At 42.7% G+C, this 18,284-nt stretch overlaps 1 protein-coding gene across 1 annotated transcript in view; it reads left to right on the forward strand.

Moving 5' to 3' along the window:
• LOC137334523 (protein canopy homolog 1-like) overlaps positions 1–18,284 on the forward strand; it is a 103,086-nt gene that overhangs the window by 65,192 nt on the left and 19,610 nt on the right. Inside the window, exon 2 of the mRNA XM_067999259.1 lies at positions 262–377. Within this exon, the coding sequence (XP_067855360.1) occupies positions 262–377 (116 nt within the window). The remainder of the gene's footprint in view (positions 1–261; positions 378–18,284) is intronic.

Here is an 18,284-nt window from a genome sequence, read left to right on the forward strand (position 1 = left end):
CACATTTTTGGTATTCCAAGGTGAACGGGGTTTTTATTGTTTGTAATTTGGGATTTTCACTTTCAAACCTTTTTTTCTTATACCTATATTCATACTTTTGTATACTACAATCTATGGTAGGAAACTTCAACAAATTGATGGGGCAGCAGAATGTTTTAGATTTGTTGTGTGAAGAAATCTGTTCTGCCAATACTTAAAAGCTTTTTTACTAAAAACTTTCTTTTTGCATCATGTTTTGGCTTAACGTTGTTTTCACTTAAGTTTGCAGGGCATTAGTAGATGAAATAGACTGGGCAGTTAAGAAAGTGGATCCAAAAAAGACTATTCAAGTGGGATCTTTCCGAATTAGCCCTGATGGCTCTCAAAAACCAAATGAGGTATGTATACTATTTATTATACACAATTTATCCAATCAGCAGTGGTCCACAAACTCAATAACCGTAATCATATGGGGTAATAGAATACAAATTTAGTCTACCCTTGGGAAATGGAAATAAATTTTTTGTAATTTCTTGGATGGACTTTAATATATAAAGTAATTGAAGCATCCTCAGAATCTTCATGAAATACAGAAAGGAGAAATTTCAAATTTACCCTTCCAATATGCTGTTTGTAGCTTTTAATGGTAATTCTGAGTTTAATGGAATCATAACTGGAGCAGCAAGATAACTTATTCTCAAAAAAGGATCTGGAATATTTATTGTAGTGTACTGATATTTTTAAGCGCTTGTGAATGAAATTCACTTGGTCTGTTTATTTAGGCTCACTTTTAACCTCCACTTTTATTATATGTAGGTTCAATAGAATTTGTATTCAAAGTAAAAGCTAGCTCACTAAATTAAGGAGATTAATTGTGAGTTTAGTTTAGATCAATTTCTCTCTATAAAACTAACTAGTTGCCTCTTTTTGATGAAGTATATATCTTACTGATGTATGTAAAGATTGGCATTTGGGAAAATGTTCAAAGGAATGACTTGTATTTACAATCCGACTCAAAATTCTTCTAAGCAATATCTCTTTTATATAACCTAAAATAGAATATTATGACAAGATGGGATGCATCACAGAAGGGGGAGAATGAATTTAAACTCATCTAAAATTCTGGTCATAGTACTTAAGTGCTGCACTCCTCACATGATCACTATATTGCTCTTAAATTTTAGAATTCACTATTACTTAATGTGTAAATGATTGCTATCAAATGGAGTAGAATTGCACATATGATGTTCTGCAGGGCTACGGGGATAGGGCGGGAGAGTGGGACTAGCTGTATTGCTTTTGCAAAGAGCTGGCACGGACTCGATGGGCCGAATGGCCTCCTGAGCAGTATCATTTCTATGATGCACATGTGTTGCAGTTAGCTTTGGCATTATGTATCACCTAGGCTTGGGGTTAGGCACTTTCATATCTGGGTCAATGTTTGTGGGTTTGAGCCTCACTCCAGGACTTGGCGCATATCCTAGTTCACTTCAGCAATGAGGGAGCATTACATTGTCAAAGATGCTGTCCTTTGGATTAGATTTTACACTGGGGTTCTGTCTCCTTCTCCTGGTGTCATGGCCAATATTCCTCCCTCAGCCAAAACCACCTTAAAAAGACTGATTCACTGGTCATTCATTTTAATAACTGTGGGATGTTCGTAGTTCAAAATGGCTGTCACATTTGTCCACATGATGGTCACTGTGTGAAGCTCTTTGAGATATTTTAGCATGAACATCACTAAACAAATGCAAAATTTATTATGACAATTCTATTTGATAATGCCTGTGCTATTTACCAGCATGCATGACTGTGAACATTAAGCTTATTTTATTCATTTTCGGGATGTGGGAGTTGCTGCCAAGGCTGGCATTTATTGCCCATCCCAAGTTACTCAGATAAGGTGGTGGTGGGTCACCTTCTAGAACCGCTGTAGCGGTTTGATTCAACTGAGTGGTTTGCTAGGCCACTTTTGGAGGGCAGTTAAGAATCTGCCACGTTGGTATAGGCCAGGCCAGGTAAGGATGAAAGGTTTCCATTCCTAAAGGACATTTGGCGAACCAGTTGGGTTTTTACGACATTCTGATAGCATCATAGTCACTTTTATTGATACCATTTTCATTTTGTTTCCATATTTTTTTAACTGAATTCAAATTCTCAAACTGCCATGGTGGGATTTCAACTCACGTTCTCTGAGTTATTAGTCTGGGCCTCTGGATTACCAGTCCAGTAACATAACCACTACACTACCGTACCCAATGCTACCGCATTACTTGTATCAATCATTTGTGTTGAGCAATTTAGTATATAAAAACATTAATCATTATGTTAATTGATAGCAGCAGGAGGTGTCTTAAAAGCATATCACAGCGAATGTGAATTTAGGATTGGAATTAGTGATCAGTAGATAAAAGTATTTTTGTCCTGGAAATGTGCAGTGACTTCCAAACCCCCTACTGTTCTGAAAAATTATGGGGTCCTGTGGAGTCTAATCAACTTGTATTTGACTCTGCACACTAAAAATCTGTAATGGTCTATGTGGACAGCATTTTTTTAACCACTTTTCTGGCTTTTCACCCAACTGAAATAAAAATGTGGCTAACTGTAGCATAATATTGCAGCCTGATTTAACTCCCAGTAGATCCATGTCACTTTATTCAGAATTGCCAAAGTTGGAGTATACACTAGATGAGGAGCTATTACAGACTCACGAATATTATTGGTAACTGAGCTTGCAGTTAAGTGTTTCCGTATTTCCAAATTGTGAATGTTACTTCAACATTGATGTTTACAGTGCCATGTTTTTGCATATAGAATCATAGAATGGTTACAGCACAGAAGGATGCCATTCGGCCCATCGAGTCCGTGCCGGCTCTTTGTAAGTGCAATCCAGTTAGTCCCATTCCCCCGCACTTTTCCCGTAGCCCTGCAAATTTTTGCTCTTCAAGTATTTATCCAATTTCTTTTTGAAAGCCACAGTTGAATCTGCTTCCACCACCCTTTCAGGCAGTGCATTCCAGATCATAACTACTCGCTGCGTAAAAGAGCTTTTCCTCGTGTCACCTTTTGGTTCTTTTACCAATCACCTTAAATCTGCATCCTCTGGTTCTCGACCCTTCCACCAATGGGAACAGTTTCTCTTTATTTACTTTGTCTAAACCCTTCATGATTTTGAGCACTTCTATCAAATCTCCTCTTAACCTCCTCTTCTCTAAGGAGAATAACCCCAGCTTCTCCAGTCTATCCATGTAACTGAAGCCCCTCATCCCTGGAACCATTCTAGTAAATCTTTTCTGCACCCTATCTAAGGCCTTTACATGCTTCCTAAAGTGCAGTGCTCAGAATTGGACACAATAATCCGTTTGTGGCTGTACCTGTGTTCTATAAAGGCTCAACGTAATTTCCTTGCTTTTGTACTCTATGTGTCTATTTATAAAGCCCAGGATCCCATATGCTTTTTTAATCACTTTCTCAACCTGCCCTGCCACCTTCAAAGATTTGTGCACATATACCCCCAGGTCTCTCTGTTCCTGCACCCCCTTTAGAATTGTACCATTTAATTTATATTGCCTCTCCTCATTCTTCCTGCCAAAATGTATCATTTTGCAGTTCTCTGCGTTAAATTTCATCTGTCATGTGTCCGCCCATTCCACCAGCCTGTCTATGTCTTCTTCAAGTCTATTACTATCCTTCTCACTGTTTACTACACTTCCAGGTTTTGTGTCACCTGCAAATTTTGAAATTGTGCCGTGTACACCCAAATCCAAGACATTAATATATATCTTTTATAATCAATACTTTTGGTACCAAATTCATTTTTTTTTATTCGTTCATGGGATCGGGGTGTCGCTGGCGAGGCCGGCATTTATTGCCCATCCCTAATTGCCCTTGAGAAGGTGGTGGTGAGCCGCCTTCTTGAACCGCTGCAGTCCGTGTGGTGAAGGTTCTCCTACAGTGCTGTTAGGAAGCGGGTTCCAGGATTTTGACCCAGCGACGATGAAGGAACGGCGATATGTTTCCAAGTCGGGATGGTGTGTGACTTGGAGGGGAACATGCAGGTGGTGTTGTTCCCATGTGCCTGCTGCCCTTGTCCTTCTAGGTGGTAGAGGTCGCGGGTTTGGGATCCAAGGTGAGGTAGCCAATTGGATACAAAATTGGCTTGACGACAGAAGACAGAGGGTGGTTGTCGAGGGTTGTTTTTCAAACTGGATGCCTGTGTCCAGCGGTGTGCCTCAGGGATCGGTGCTGGGTCCGCTGTTATTTGTTATTTATATTAATGATTTGGATGAGAATTTAGGAGGCATGGTTAGTAAGTTTGCAGATGACACCAAGATTGGTGGCATTGTGGACAGTGAAGAAGGTTATCTAGGATTGCAACGGGATCTTGATAAATTGGGCCAGTGGGCCGATGAATGGCAGATGGAGTTTAATTTAGATAAATGTGAGGTGATGCATTTTGGTAGATCGAATCGGGCCAGGACCTACTCCGTTAATGGTAGGGCGTTGGGGAGAGTTATAGAACAAAGAGATCTAGGAGTACAGATTCATAGCTCCTTGAAAGTGGAGTCACAGGTGGATAGGGTGGTGAAGAAGGCATTCAGCATGCTTGGTTTCATTGGTCAGAACATTGAATGCAGGAGTTGGGATGTCTTGTTGAAGTTGTACAGGGCATTGGTGAGGCCACACTTGGAGTACTGTGTACAGTTCTGGTCACCCTATTATAGAAAGGATATTATTAAACTAGAAAGAGTGCAGAAAAGATTTACTAGGATGCTACCGGGACTTGATGGTTTGACTTACAGGGAGAGGTTAGACAGACTGGGACTTTTTTCCCTGGAGAGTAGGAGGTTAAGGGGTGATCTTATAGAAGTCTATAAAATAATGAGGGGCATAGATAAGGTCGATAGTCAAAATCTTTTCCCAAAGGTAGGGGAGTCTATAACGAGGGGGCACAGATTTAAGGTGAGAGGGGAGAGATACAAAAGGATCCAGAGGGGCAATTTTTTCACTCAAAGGGTGGTGAGTGTCTGGAACGAGCTGCCAGAGGCAGTAGTAGAGGCGGGTACAATTTTGTCTTTTAAAAAGCATTTGGACAGTTACATGGGGAAGATGGGTATCGAGGGATATGGGCCAAGTGCAGGCAATTGGGACTAGCTTAGTGGTATAAACTGGGCGACATGGACATGTTGGGCTGAAGGGCCTGTTTCCATGTTGTAACTTCTATGATTCTATGATTCTAAGAAGCCTTGGCGCGTTGCTGCAGTGCATCCTGTGGATGGTACACACTGCAGCTACTGTGTGCCAGTGGTGAAAAGAGTGAATGTTTAGGGTGGTGGATGGGGTGCCAGTCAAGTGGGCTGCTTTGTCCTGGATGGTGTCGAGCTTCTTGAGTGTTGTTGGAGCTGCACTCATCCAAGCAAGTGGAGAGTATTCCATCACACTCCTGACTTGTGCCTTGTAGATGGTAGAAAGGCTTTGGGGAGTCAGAAGGTGAGCCACTCGCCGCAGAATACCCAGCCTCTGACCTCTTCTTGTAGCCACAGTATTTACATGGCTGGACAAGTAAATTTCTGGTCAATGGTGACCCCCAGGATGTTGATGGTGGGGGATTCGGCAGTGGTAATGCCGTTGAATGTCAAGGAAGGTGGTTAGACTCTCTCTTGTTGGAGATGGTCATTGCCTGGCACTTGTCTGGCGCGAATGTTACTTGCCACTTATCAGCCCAAGCCTGGATGTTGACCAGGTCTTGCTGCATGCGGGCTCGGACTGCTTCATTATTTGAGGGGTTGCGAATGGAACTGAACAATGTGCAATCATCAGTGAACGTCCCCCATTTCTGACCTTATGATGGAGAGAAAGTCATTGATGAAGCAGCTGAAGATGGTTGGGCCTAGGACACTGCCCTGAGGAACATTTGAAGGTAAATGGTGAAAGGTAACTCACTCACTGGTAGTAACACTCACCTCTGAGTCAGAAGGTTATGGGTTCAAATCACATTCCAGGACTTGAGCACAAATTAGAATAACACTTGACTATTGAGGGAGTGCTATATTGTTGGGAGCACTATCTTTCAGATGACATATTAAACTGAGACTGCATCTGCTTATTCAGGTATAAGATCCGAATGCATTATTTCAAGAAGTGCTGGGCGCTCTTCCTGTGTCCTGGCTGACATTCTACCCACAACCAACACTAAAAATAAATTAACTAGCCATTCTTCTGAGTTTTGCTATTTGTGGATCCTTGCTGTGTGAAAACAGGCTGCTGTGTTGTCTACACTTCAGAAGTGGCTTTATATAAATGCAAGTTCTTTCTCATTTATTTAAATGAAATGGATATAGTATTCCATAGTTTGGAGCGATTGCCACTCTTTTTTTGGATCCTGCATTTTAATCAGAAGGTATTTTTACATTTGATGGGTGCCGGGTACTGCTGTATGATGTGAAGCCTGTAGCAGACCCCAGCTATGGTGCTTTTTGCTGAATTTAAGACCTAAAATGCCTGGCTTTCAGGGGGGTTGCTAGCATGAGATTTGAAATTACTTCTCTACACCCTGAAAATAGAGAAAATTGGCGAGGAGGAAAATATTCTTGACCAGGCAATGCACATTTTTTTTTTAAAATGAAAAGAAAACTATCAACATAATGCCTAACTTGCACATGCAGTATCTCATTCTTGAAGGTTTAGTTCTATAGATAATGTTTTAGCTTGATAGAATTTTAAATAATTTTGCCATCATCTTTTGAAGATGCAGTATGCTCATTGATAAAATGGATAATCTAGATCAAAGGAGGGAGTTTATCTGTTCTCCCAAAGGCATACAGAGCAACAAGGTACCAGATTAAATCCCAGTATATGGCAAGCTAACTTATTTTAGCTGGGGTAGTGCTAGAAGCACTACAATTAGCCTCAGCATCCCAGGTTTCGAAATGGGACTGCCATCCAACAACCCCTGCTGGAAATGCATCTGCGGATGAAGTCAGTAACCCCTACTGGCATTGTCAGAAAGCCTGTCAACACACTGTATAGACTCTCATGAATACTGGGCACTTGAATGGGGCAGTGAAGGGCATTTGTAGAATTGTATTCCAGCAGTCACTGCCTTCAGTAGGGCAGGAAAGAAATTTGGTGGCAGAAGAGAGTGTTGTAAGGTAGGAGTCCACATGGTAAATTTGAACTAAGTGTAACACATGCTTTCACTATCACTTCCAGTTCTGCAGTCACTGGTTATATGGTATGAATGAAGGTTTAGGTTTAAACCTCCTACTTTTTCAGGAAACCTATAGTATTCTGAGCAAGTGGTTGTGATGTAAGGACCATTTAAAATTTGAGTTTACTACCATTTTTGAAAATTAAATTCTTGCATAATTGGAAGAACAGTCATGTTAATGGATAGTGATCAAAGGAGTCTTATCTTTTGTGCTCATGTACCGCACTAGTGAAAGTAGCATTTTTATCAAACTTTCAAAAGGGAGCTGGATAAGCACTTGAAAGGAAAAAATGTGCAGGGCTACGGGGATAGGGCAGGGGAGTGGGACTAGCTGGATTGTTCTTACATAGAGCCGGCACGGACTTGATGGGCTGAGTGGCCTCCTTCCGTTCTGTAAACTTTCTCTGATTCTATGATTAATGAGCCCTGATGGTAAGTGCACAAATATGGACATCGGGTAAAAGAAGCTTCAGGTTTGTTTTTGGTGCCTGTTGACATTCATTGAAACTTGTGAAGAATGTCAGTGGAGCACTACACCAGGATAAGTGCCACCTTGAAGAGGTGAGGGTTTAAAGCAGGGGAGGTAAACAAATTGTAATTCAAAATCAGTTGCTCGTGCCTGATTTTGTTTCTGTAAAATTGGCTGTAGTTTTTATTAATTTGTTCTTTGGATATGAGCAATGCTGGCAAGACTGTAATTATTGCCCAGACCTGATTGCCCTAAGAAGATGGTGAGCTTTCTCCCTGAACCAATGCAGTCCTTGTGATAGTGCTCCTACAATGGTGTTAGGTAGGGAATTCTAGGATATTGACCCAGCAACGATGAAGGAATGGCATATATGTCCAAGTCAGGTTATTGTATATGACTTGGAGGTGATGGGGTTCTCACGACTACTGCTCTTGTCCTTCTTGGTGGTAGAGATTGCAAGGGTGGGAGGCGCTGTTGAAGTAACCTTGGTGAGTTGCGGCAGTGCATCACACCTAGAAAAAGCATAGCTGCTGATGCTAAGCATAATAGTTTTTTAAAAATCTTTTAGTTAACTGCAATATGACAGTCAAAGAAGAGGTGAAAACTATAAAAGATGCAAATAAACTTGAAACTGAAGATGAACACAAATTAGTAAATATTCTGAATGATTACTTTCTCAAAGTATTCACAAAGAAAGCCATGAGCAACATATCCTCTCCAAACAAATGTTCCAAATAAAATCAATGATTACATTATAAATTAGATGGAAGGTGTAGATGGGCTAAATGGCCTCAAAGCAAATAAATACCCAGGGATAGATATTATTTTCCCCTGAGTGCTTTAAGAAACTTGGGAGGAGATCTGTAACTCACTGACTATCAATGTGAGGGAGCTAATGTACACTTGGGAGGCACCAGTAGATTGGAAACAGGTTAATGTTCATATATTCAAAAAAGGTGACAAAACAGACACTGGCAGCTACAGATCCATTAGTCTTGGTTCCATTCAATGTAAAATAATGAAATCAATTATCAGGAGTAAACAAAGCTTATCTGTACAACAATATGTGAATTTAAAATAAAATCGTTGGACTATAACTTGGTGTTGTAAAATTGTTTACAATTGTCAACCCCAGTCCATCACCGGCATCTCCACATCACAACAATAACCTAGTTAACAGCATGGATTCAGAAGGGAAAGATCTTGCCTGACCAACCTCGTTGACTTCTTCAAGGAAGTGACAAACCAAGTGGACTGTGGTAAGCTCTATAATGTGGTATTATAGACCTCCAAAAGGCTTCTGATAAAGTTCTACATGAAGGGCCGTTAATTAAACACAAAGCTGTGGGGTTTCAAGGCAAACCCTGGAAATGGATAAGAAGATAGGTGACCGGTAGGAAACATTGAGTACTCATTACAGGAGTTATATCAGAGTTAGGGGCTGGTGGGGGAAGTACTGAGTGGGGTGCCTCAGGGCTCAATGCTGGGACCATGAATTTCCAGTTTACATAAATGAGCTGGATTCAGTAAACTCAATGCATAGTGGTCAAATTTGATACCAAACTAGATGGTGAAATGGAATACAGGGGTAGCTCAGAAATTACAATGACCTGTACAAAATGTGTAAGTGGGCAGAACAATGGCAGATGAAATTTAATGTAGACGGGTGAAAAGTGCTTCGTGTCGGCAGGAAAAATATGTGATGTGTACTCTTGAGATAGCTAAGGATGAAGTTGAAAGAAACCTAGGAATCTTAGTAGACTTGACACCCATCAAATCCAACCAACGCAGAGCAGCAATCAAGAAAGTGAATCAGATGTTGAACTACAACAGTAGAATATAAGTCAATAGAGGTAGTGATCAAACCTTATAATGCTCTAGTCAGGCCACACCTTGAATATTGTGTCCAGTTCTGGTTGCAAAGAGACAAGAGAGACATTCACAAGCTGGCAGTAGTGCAAAGAGGAACCTTGAGGCTGATTCTGAATGTCAAAGTACTGAGTTATGAGGAAAGACTGGAGAAAGTTCGGCTTTCCAGCCTGGAAAGGAGACACCAAGAGCTGATCTTATAGAGGTATATAAGATTATTAAAGGTTTAGAAAAGCTTAACCTGGAATAATACTTCAACTTAAACTGTGGGAGTAGAACTAGGGTACATAAGGTCAAACCAGCAAAAGTTAATTTTAGGATTGATATCAGGAAATTCTTCACACAGACTAATCAATATGTGGAATAAACTTCCAGTTAGAGTATGGAGGCAAAAATCCTGGAATCATTTTAGAAATGGTTGGATACTACAATGGGGAATGTTAGGATATCTTTGGATGGATAAATTAAGATGTGCTGAATGGCCTCCTTCTTCCTTAACTTGTGATCCTGTAGATCATACATACTGCATCCACAATGCACCAGTAGTGGAGAGGATGGATATTAAGTCCAGTGGTAGGTGTGCCAATCATTGCTCCGAAGTGCTCCGTTCTGGATGGTATTGAGCATCTTGAGTGGTATTGTAGTTGCAACATTCCAAGCAAGTGGTGAGTATTCTATCACACTCCTGACTTGAGCTTTGTAGATGGTGGTGAGACTTTAAGGGCACAGTAAGTGAGCCACTCATCAGAGTACCCAGTCTCTGGGTGTTTGCGTGGCTGGCTCAGTTATGCTTCTGGTCAGTGGTGACCTCCAAGATGTTGATGGTGGGCGATTGGACAACCATGGTGCCGTTGAAAGTCAAGGGGATATGGCTGGGCTTTCTCTTGTTTGAAACAACCATTAGCTGGTGCGAATGTGATCTGCTACTAGTCAACTGGATGTTATCCAGACCCTGCTGCAGGCTGGCATGGGCTGGAGAAGGTGCGAATGGAACTGAACACAGAATCATCAGAGAGTAACCCTAATTATGACCTTATGATGGAGGGCCGGTCATTGATGAAACAAGTGAAGATAACTAGGCTGAGGACTGTTTGAATAGCGCTCGGAAACCAATGATGAATAATAGGAATTATATTTTTTTAATTTGTTCATGGGATGTGGGCGTCGCTGGCGAGGCCATCATTTATTGCCTATCCCTAATTGCCCTTGAGAAGGTGGTGGTGAGCCGCCTTCTTGAACCGCTGCAGTCCGTGTGGTGAAGCTTCTCCCACAGTGCTGTTAGGAAGGGAGTTCCAGGATTTTGACCCAGCGACGATGAAGGAACGGCGATATATTTCCAAGTCGGGATGGTGTGTGACTTGGAGGGGAACGTGCAGGTGGTGTTGTTCCCATGTGCCTGCTGCTCTTGTCCTTCTAGGTGATAGAGGTCGCGGGTTTGGGAGGTGCTGTCGAAGAAGCCTTGGCGCGTTACTGCAGTGCATCCTGTGGATGGTACACACTGCAGCCACAGTGCGCCAGTGGTGAAGGGAATGAATGTTTAGGGTGGTGGATGGGGTGCCAATCAAGCGGGCTGCTTTGTCCTGGATGGTGTCGAGCTTCTTGAGTGTTGTTGGAGCTGCACTCATCCAGGCAAGTGGTGAGTATTCCATCACACTTCTGACTTGTGCCTTGTAGATGGTAGAAAGACTTTGGGGAGTCAGGCGGTGAGTCACTCGCCGCAGAATACCTAGCCTCTGACCTTCTCTTGTAGCCACAGTATTTATATGGCTGGTCCAGTTAAGTTTCTGGTCAATGGTGACCCTCAGGATGTTGATGGTGGGGGATTCGGCAATGGTAATGCCATTGAATGTCAAGGGGAGGTGGTTAGACTCTCTTTTGTTGGAGATGGTCATTGCCTGGCACTTGTCTGGCATGAATGTTACTTGCCACTTAAGAGCCCAATCCTGGATGTTGTCCAGGTGTTTTTGCATGCGGGCTCAGACTGCTTCATTATCTGATGAGTTGCGAATGGAACTGAACACTGTGCAATCATCAGCGAACATCCCCATTTCTGACCTTATGATGGAGGGAAGGTCATTGATGAAGCAGCTGAAGATGGTTGGGCCTAGGACACTGCCCTGAGGAACTCCTGCAGCAATGCCCTGGGGCTGAGATGATTGGCCTCCAACAACCACGACGATCTTCCTTTGTGCTAGGTATGACTCCAGCCACTGGAGAGTTTTCCCCCTGATTCTCATTGATTTCAATTTTACTAGTGCTCCTTGGTGCCACACTCGGTCAAATGCTGCCTTGATGTCAAGGGCAGTCACTCTCACCTCACCTCTGGAATTCAGCTCTTTTGTCCATGTTTGGACCAAGGCTGTAATGAGGTCTGGAGCCGAGTGGTCCTGGTGGAACCCAACCTGAGCATCGGTGAGCAGGTTATTGGTGAGTAAGTGCCGCTTGATAATACTGTCGACGACACCTTCCATCACTTTGCTGATGATTGAGAGTAGACTGATGGGGCGGTAATTGGCCGGATTGGATTTGTCCTGATTTTTGTGGACAGGACATACCACATTGTCGGGTAGATGCCAGTGTTGTAGCTGTACTAGAACAGCTTGGCTAGAGGCGCAGCTAGTTCTGGAGCACAAGTCTTCAGCACTACAGCTGGGATGTTGTCGGGGCCCATAGCCTTTGCTGTATCCAGCGCGCTCAGCCGTTTCTTGATATCACGTGGAGTGAATCGAATTGGCTGAAGACTAGCTTCTGTGATGGTGGTGATATCGAGAGGCGGCCGAGATGGATCATGCACTTGGCACTTCTGGCTGAAGATGGTTGCAAACGCTTCAGCCTTGTCTTTTGCACTCACGTGCTGGACTCCGCTATCATTGAGGATGGGGATGTTTACAGAGCCTCCTCCTCCTGTTGGTTGTTTAATTGTCCACCACCATTCACGACTGGATGTGGCAGGACTGCAGAGCTTTGATCTGATCCGTTGGTTGTGGAATTGCTTAGCTCTGTCTGTAGCATGTTGCTTCTGCTGTTCAGCATGCATGTAGTCCTGAGTTGTAGCTTCACCAGGTTGGCACCTCATTTTTAGGTACGCCTGGTGCTGCTCCTGGCATGCTCTTCTACACTCATTGAACCAAGGTTGATCCCCTGGCTTGTTGGTAATGGTAGAGTGAGGAATAAGCCGGGCCATGAGGTTATTCTGCTGCTGCTGATGGCCCACAGCACCTCATGGATGCCTAGTTTTGAGCTGCTAGATCTGTTCTGAATCTATCCCATTTAGCACGGTGGTAGTGCCACACAACATGTTGGATGGTGTTCTCAGTGCGAAGACGGGACTTCATCTCCACAAGGACTGTGCAGTGGTCACTCGTACCAATACTGTCATGAACAGATGCATCTGCAACAGGTAGGTTGGTGAGGACGAGGTCAAGTAAGTTTTTCCCTTGTGTTGGTTCGCTCACCACCTGCCGCAGACCCAGTCTAGCAGCTATGTCCTTTAGGACTCGGCCAGCTCGGTCAGTAATGGTGCTACCGAGCCACTCTTGGTGATGGACATTGAAGTCCCCCACCCAGAGTACATTCTGTGCCCTTGCTACCCTCAGTGCTTCCTCCAAGTGATGTTCAACATGGAGGCGGACTGATTCATCAGCTGAGGGAGGGCGGTAGGTGGTAATCAGCAGGAGGTTTCCTTGCCCATGTTTGACCTGATGCCATGAGATTTCATGGGGTCCAGAGTCAATGTTGAGGACTCCCAGGGCCACTCCCTCCTGACTGTATATCACTGTACCGCCACCTTTGGTGGGTCTGTCCTGCCGGTGGGACAGGACATACCCAGGGATGGTGATGGAAGAGTCTGGGACATTAGCTGAAAGGTATGATTCTGTGAGTATGGCTGTGTCAGGCTGTTGCTTGACTTGTCTGTGGGACAGCTCTCCCAATTTTGGCACAAGTCCCCAGATGTTAGTGAGGAGGACTTTGCAGGGTCAACTGGGCTCGGTTTGCCTTTGTCATGTCCGGTGCCTAGTCGTCCGATGCCGGCTGGTCCGTCCGGTTTTATTCTTATTGTGACTTTTTTTAGCGAGATTTTACAACTGAGTGGCTTGCTTGGCCATTTCAGAGGGCAATTAAGAATCAACCACATTGGTTGTGGGTCTGGAGTCACATATAGGCCAGACCGGGTAAGGACGGTAGGTTTCCTTCCCTAAAGGACATTAGTGACCCAGATGGGTTTTTACGACAATCTGGTAGTTTCATGGCCACTATTACTGATACTAGTATTTTAATTCCAGATTTTATTTTAATTAATTGAATTTAAATTCCCCAGCTGCCATGGTGGGATTTGAACTTATGACTCCGGATTTTTAGTCTAAGCTTCTGGATTACTAGTCCAGTAACATAACCACTATGCTACCGTACCCCATTATTTTGTATTGTGTCTAAACTTGTTTCGATTTGTGATTTTCCGAAAAAAAAAATGTCCACATGCAATAATACTTTAAAAAAAAATAACTATGGTAGAGAACTATTGAAATCTAAAATGGATTTTTCTTCAGTTACAATTGAAATTTAATGATTTAATTCCTATCATCACATGAGAAACCTGACACTGATAATTGTTCAATGTTTTTTGTAAAATTTGAAAATCAACTGAGAAGATGTCTTTGTTTCACAGAAGAAGTAGTATTGCTGCATGTTGCTTGTTGTAGAACAGACCCAACTGAATAAAATTTACATTATAAGCCCTCTGCAGTTATACCACAACAGTATGATATATCTGTGCATTTGGAGGGGGCTATTTATTTTTAGAGTACTAATTCTATTAGCACTTTACAGACTCCAAATATGTACTTCACAACCAGCAGTATCTGCAGTTATTGTATTTGATACTGGAGAATTGGACTGGAGAATTGCAAATGTTACACCCTTGTTCAAGGGTGTAAGGATAAACCCAGCAACTATAGGCCAGTCAGTTTAACCTCAGTGGTGGGGAAACTTAGAAACGATAATCCGGGATGGAATTAGCAGTCACTTGGGCAAGTGTGGATTGATTAGGGAAAGCCGGCATGGATTTGTTAAAGGCAAATCATGTTTAACTGACTTGATAGAGTTTTTTATGAGGTAACAGGGAGGGTAGATGAGGGCAGTGCAGTTGATGAGGTGTATATGGACTTTCAAAAGGCGTTTGATAAAGTGCCGCATAATAGGCTTATCATCAAGATTGCGGCCCATGGAATAAAGGGGGCTGTAGCAACATGGATATAGAATTAGCTAAGGGACAGGAAATGGAGAGTAGTGGTGAACGGTTGTTTTTTGGACTGGAGGGAGTGTACAGTGGTGTTCCCCAGGGGTCAGTGCTGGGACCACTGCTTTTTTTGATACATATTAATGACTTGGACTTGGGTGTACAGGGCACAATTTCCAAAATAGTAGATGACACAAAACTTGGTAGTGTGGTGAACAGCGAGGAGGATAATGATAGACTTCAAGTGAATATAGACAGGCCGGTGGCATGGGTGGACACGTGTCAGATGAAATGTAACGCAGAAAAATGCGAAGTGATATATTTTGGTAGGAAAAACGAGGAGAGGCAATATAAACTGGAGGACACAACTCTAAAAGTGGTACAGGAACAGAGAGATTTGGGGGTATATGTGCACAAATCGTTGAAGGTGGCAGGGCAGGTTGAGAAAGCAGTTAAAAAAGCATACGGGATCCTGGGCTTTATAAATAGAGGCATAGAGTACAGAAGTTTGGAAGTCATGATGAACCTTTATAAAACACTGGTTCGGCCACAACTGGATTATTGTGTCCAGTTCTGGGCACCGCACTTCAGGAAAGATGTGAAGGCCTTAGAGAGGGTGCAGAAGATTCTAGAAAGATTCCAGGGATGAGGGACTTAGTTACGTGGATGGACTGGAGAAGCTGGAGTTGTTGTCCTTGGAACAGAGATGGTTGTGAGATTTGATAGAGGTATTCAAAATCACGAAGTGTCTAGACAGAATAGATAGAGAGAAACTGTTCCCGTTGGCGGAAGGGTCAAGAACCAGAAGACATGGGTTTAGGGTGATTGGTAAAAGGTGACATGAGGAAAATCTTTTTTACACAGCGAGTGGTTAGGACCTGGAATGCACTGCCCGAGGGGCTGTTGGAGGTAGATTCAATCATGGCCTTTAAAAGGGAACCGGATAAGTACTTGAGAGGAAAAAATTTGCAGGGCTACGAGGATAGGGCGGGGGAGTGGGACTAGCTGGATTGCTCTTGCATAGAGCCGGCGTGGACTCGATGGGCCAAATGGCCTCCTTCTGTTCTGTAACCTTTCTATGATTCTATAACCTCATCGCTATATTTATAGGAAAGGGAATTTCACTGAAGGAAGTGTCTCTGTTTCTGGAATATGTCTTACCTGTGGTAAATGACATATGTAGAGAGCTTGAGATAGTTTTGCCTCCTGGTGGAGCTCTCTGATAGTGTTCTTTTGCCAGATCGACAGAGGAGAGTTTCAGCGTCTTATCAGTAGGGACAAATAACATGGCATTGGTCAGGATGATTAAAAGCATGGATCTATGGAGAGGGAAAAGCCATCCTGAAAATATCACAGCTCATTTTATTTAAAAAATGATATAACAGGCTTCAAACACTGATGTGTTACACCACAGTCCCCATATGTTATGATGTGGAATGCCATGTTTGAACAGCTAGATTGAATTGCCGAAGTTAAATAGACAATGGTTACCACTCGTTTATAATCAAGTAAGATGGACTTTTTAGTGTCAAGCTGGTGTTCTGAAAGGTTGTTGTTGAATTTAGCTACTGGTCTCTTGAGTTGGATATTTGATGATTAGTCCTTTTAGGAAGTGATCAGGATTATAATTGCAAATTTTGTTCATGAAATTTAGGGCAGTACCCCTCTCTTAAATTTTAAATTTGCCATGCAGCTCCTCAGGGTGACGTTTGCCAGTCTCTGAAATGGCTGGCAGAAGGTCCACGAGAGCAGCCTTGGCGACTTACCCTCAGATTTTTTTCTCTCTCCCATGGGGAGCTAACGAGCTTCCACTCGGTTCTCCCTATGGCTCAGATCGGGAACTCAGTACGTGGAGAACTGCAGCTGCAAATCCATATTTTTTGGCAAACTGCTTTGGGGCTCCCATTTGAAAATGAGAATAGTTAATTTTTTTATGAACAGACAGAGTTTGCTACACCCCAAGGCAGCATTCAATGTTTTTGTTACTCAAACCACTATGCTAGCTATAAAGTATGCAGGAAGTGAACATTTCTTTGGTTTGACGCGAAGACTGCACAGATATTTTTAATCGGTCGTTTTAACACTTATTATCAAATCAGCAATCTTCAACTATTTTAAATACCGTGCTTTAAAACAAAATACCGTAGGCTGTCCTTATGGCTCAGCAGTAAATCCATCACATGGTGTAGTACTGAACCATACAGAGCAGAATGGCCCTGGTTTAATCCTGGTGTGTACTGAGTTTGCTGATCTCAGCCGACTTGGAAAGAGTTGATTAACATTGTTAAGTATAATTCATTCCATGTGGAGATTTATATTTTTCCCCATTATAGCTCCATCTGCTGGTGCAATTTGCTTGTCATTGTTCACCATTTTTGTTTTGGTATTTGTAGAGAGCTTTGCTTTGGAATTGGGGGTAACTGTCCATTTAAAAATGCTACCTCCATGTAATTTAAATTGGTTAAATTATCCCAATTAGCATACCATTCTACATAACTTGCTACAATTATTTTCCTGTATTACACAATATAGTGTGTGCTATTCACAACAACAACAACAATAACTTGCATTTATGTAGCACATTTAACATTGTAAAACGTCCCAAGGCACTTCAAATGAGTGTAATTAGACAAAAACTTTCACCGAAACTAACAAAGAAGGAAACATTAGGACAGGTAACTACAAGCTCAAAGAGATAGGTTTTAAGAAGCATCTAAAAGGAGGAGAGAGAAGTGGAGAGGCGGAGAGGTTTAGGGAGGGAATTCCAGAGCTTCCAACCTAGACAGCTGAAGGCACAGCCGCCAATGGTGGGGGGAAGGAAGTCTGTTGCACCAGAAGCAGCTCTAATAGGTTCAATGTCCACTTCTTTTAAAAAAAAATTGTCCAAGATTCAAACATCCCATGCTGTGCAGAGATCTTTCCACAATACACCTCCTCTGGTTATGAGTTGGCTATTTGAGGCATTCAATCCCTACATGAGTGAAGGCAAGGTGAGCAATTTGAACTTCTCTCAATTTTTTTTCCCAAAACTCTATTTTTGCTAAGCCCCACTTTGGAGAATCATGTCCAATTCATGGCTCCGCCTTTTCTAAAACAGTATTTTGTAGTCCCCAAGAAGATGGCGGAAATCAATCCTAGTGGTTTCAAAAACTGTGGGGGGGGGGGAGGGGGGGCGGGATTTGAGGGAAGTTAAAATTGCCTACCCTGCCTTCATACATGTAGGGATTGTGCGCCTCAAATAGCCACCTGCTTCAATGATCTCAACTTTCATGCAGCAATCAGAAGGTGCCACAGAAATTTCTTTCACTTTAACTGATGCAGCTTTGCATAATCAGAGGAGATGCGTAATAGGGCGATCTCAGCACAGCATGAGGTGTTTGAATCCCCGCCACTTTTTAGAAGCGGACATTGAACATACTCAAGCTGCTTTTGGTGCAGCAATAATCGGTTACTATGATATGTCCAATCAGAGCTGCTTCTGGTGCATAGGAACCAGTTACGGTCTCTGCTTCACTCACTTC

The sequence above is a fragment of the Heptranchias perlo genome, chromosome 2, assembly GCF_035084215.1.
Source record: "Heptranchias perlo isolate sHepPer1 chromosome 2, sHepPer1.hap1, whole genome shotgun sequence".
Lineage (NCBI taxonomy): Eukaryota > Metazoa > Chordata > Chondrichthyes > Hexanchiformes > Hexanchidae > Heptranchias > Heptranchias perlo.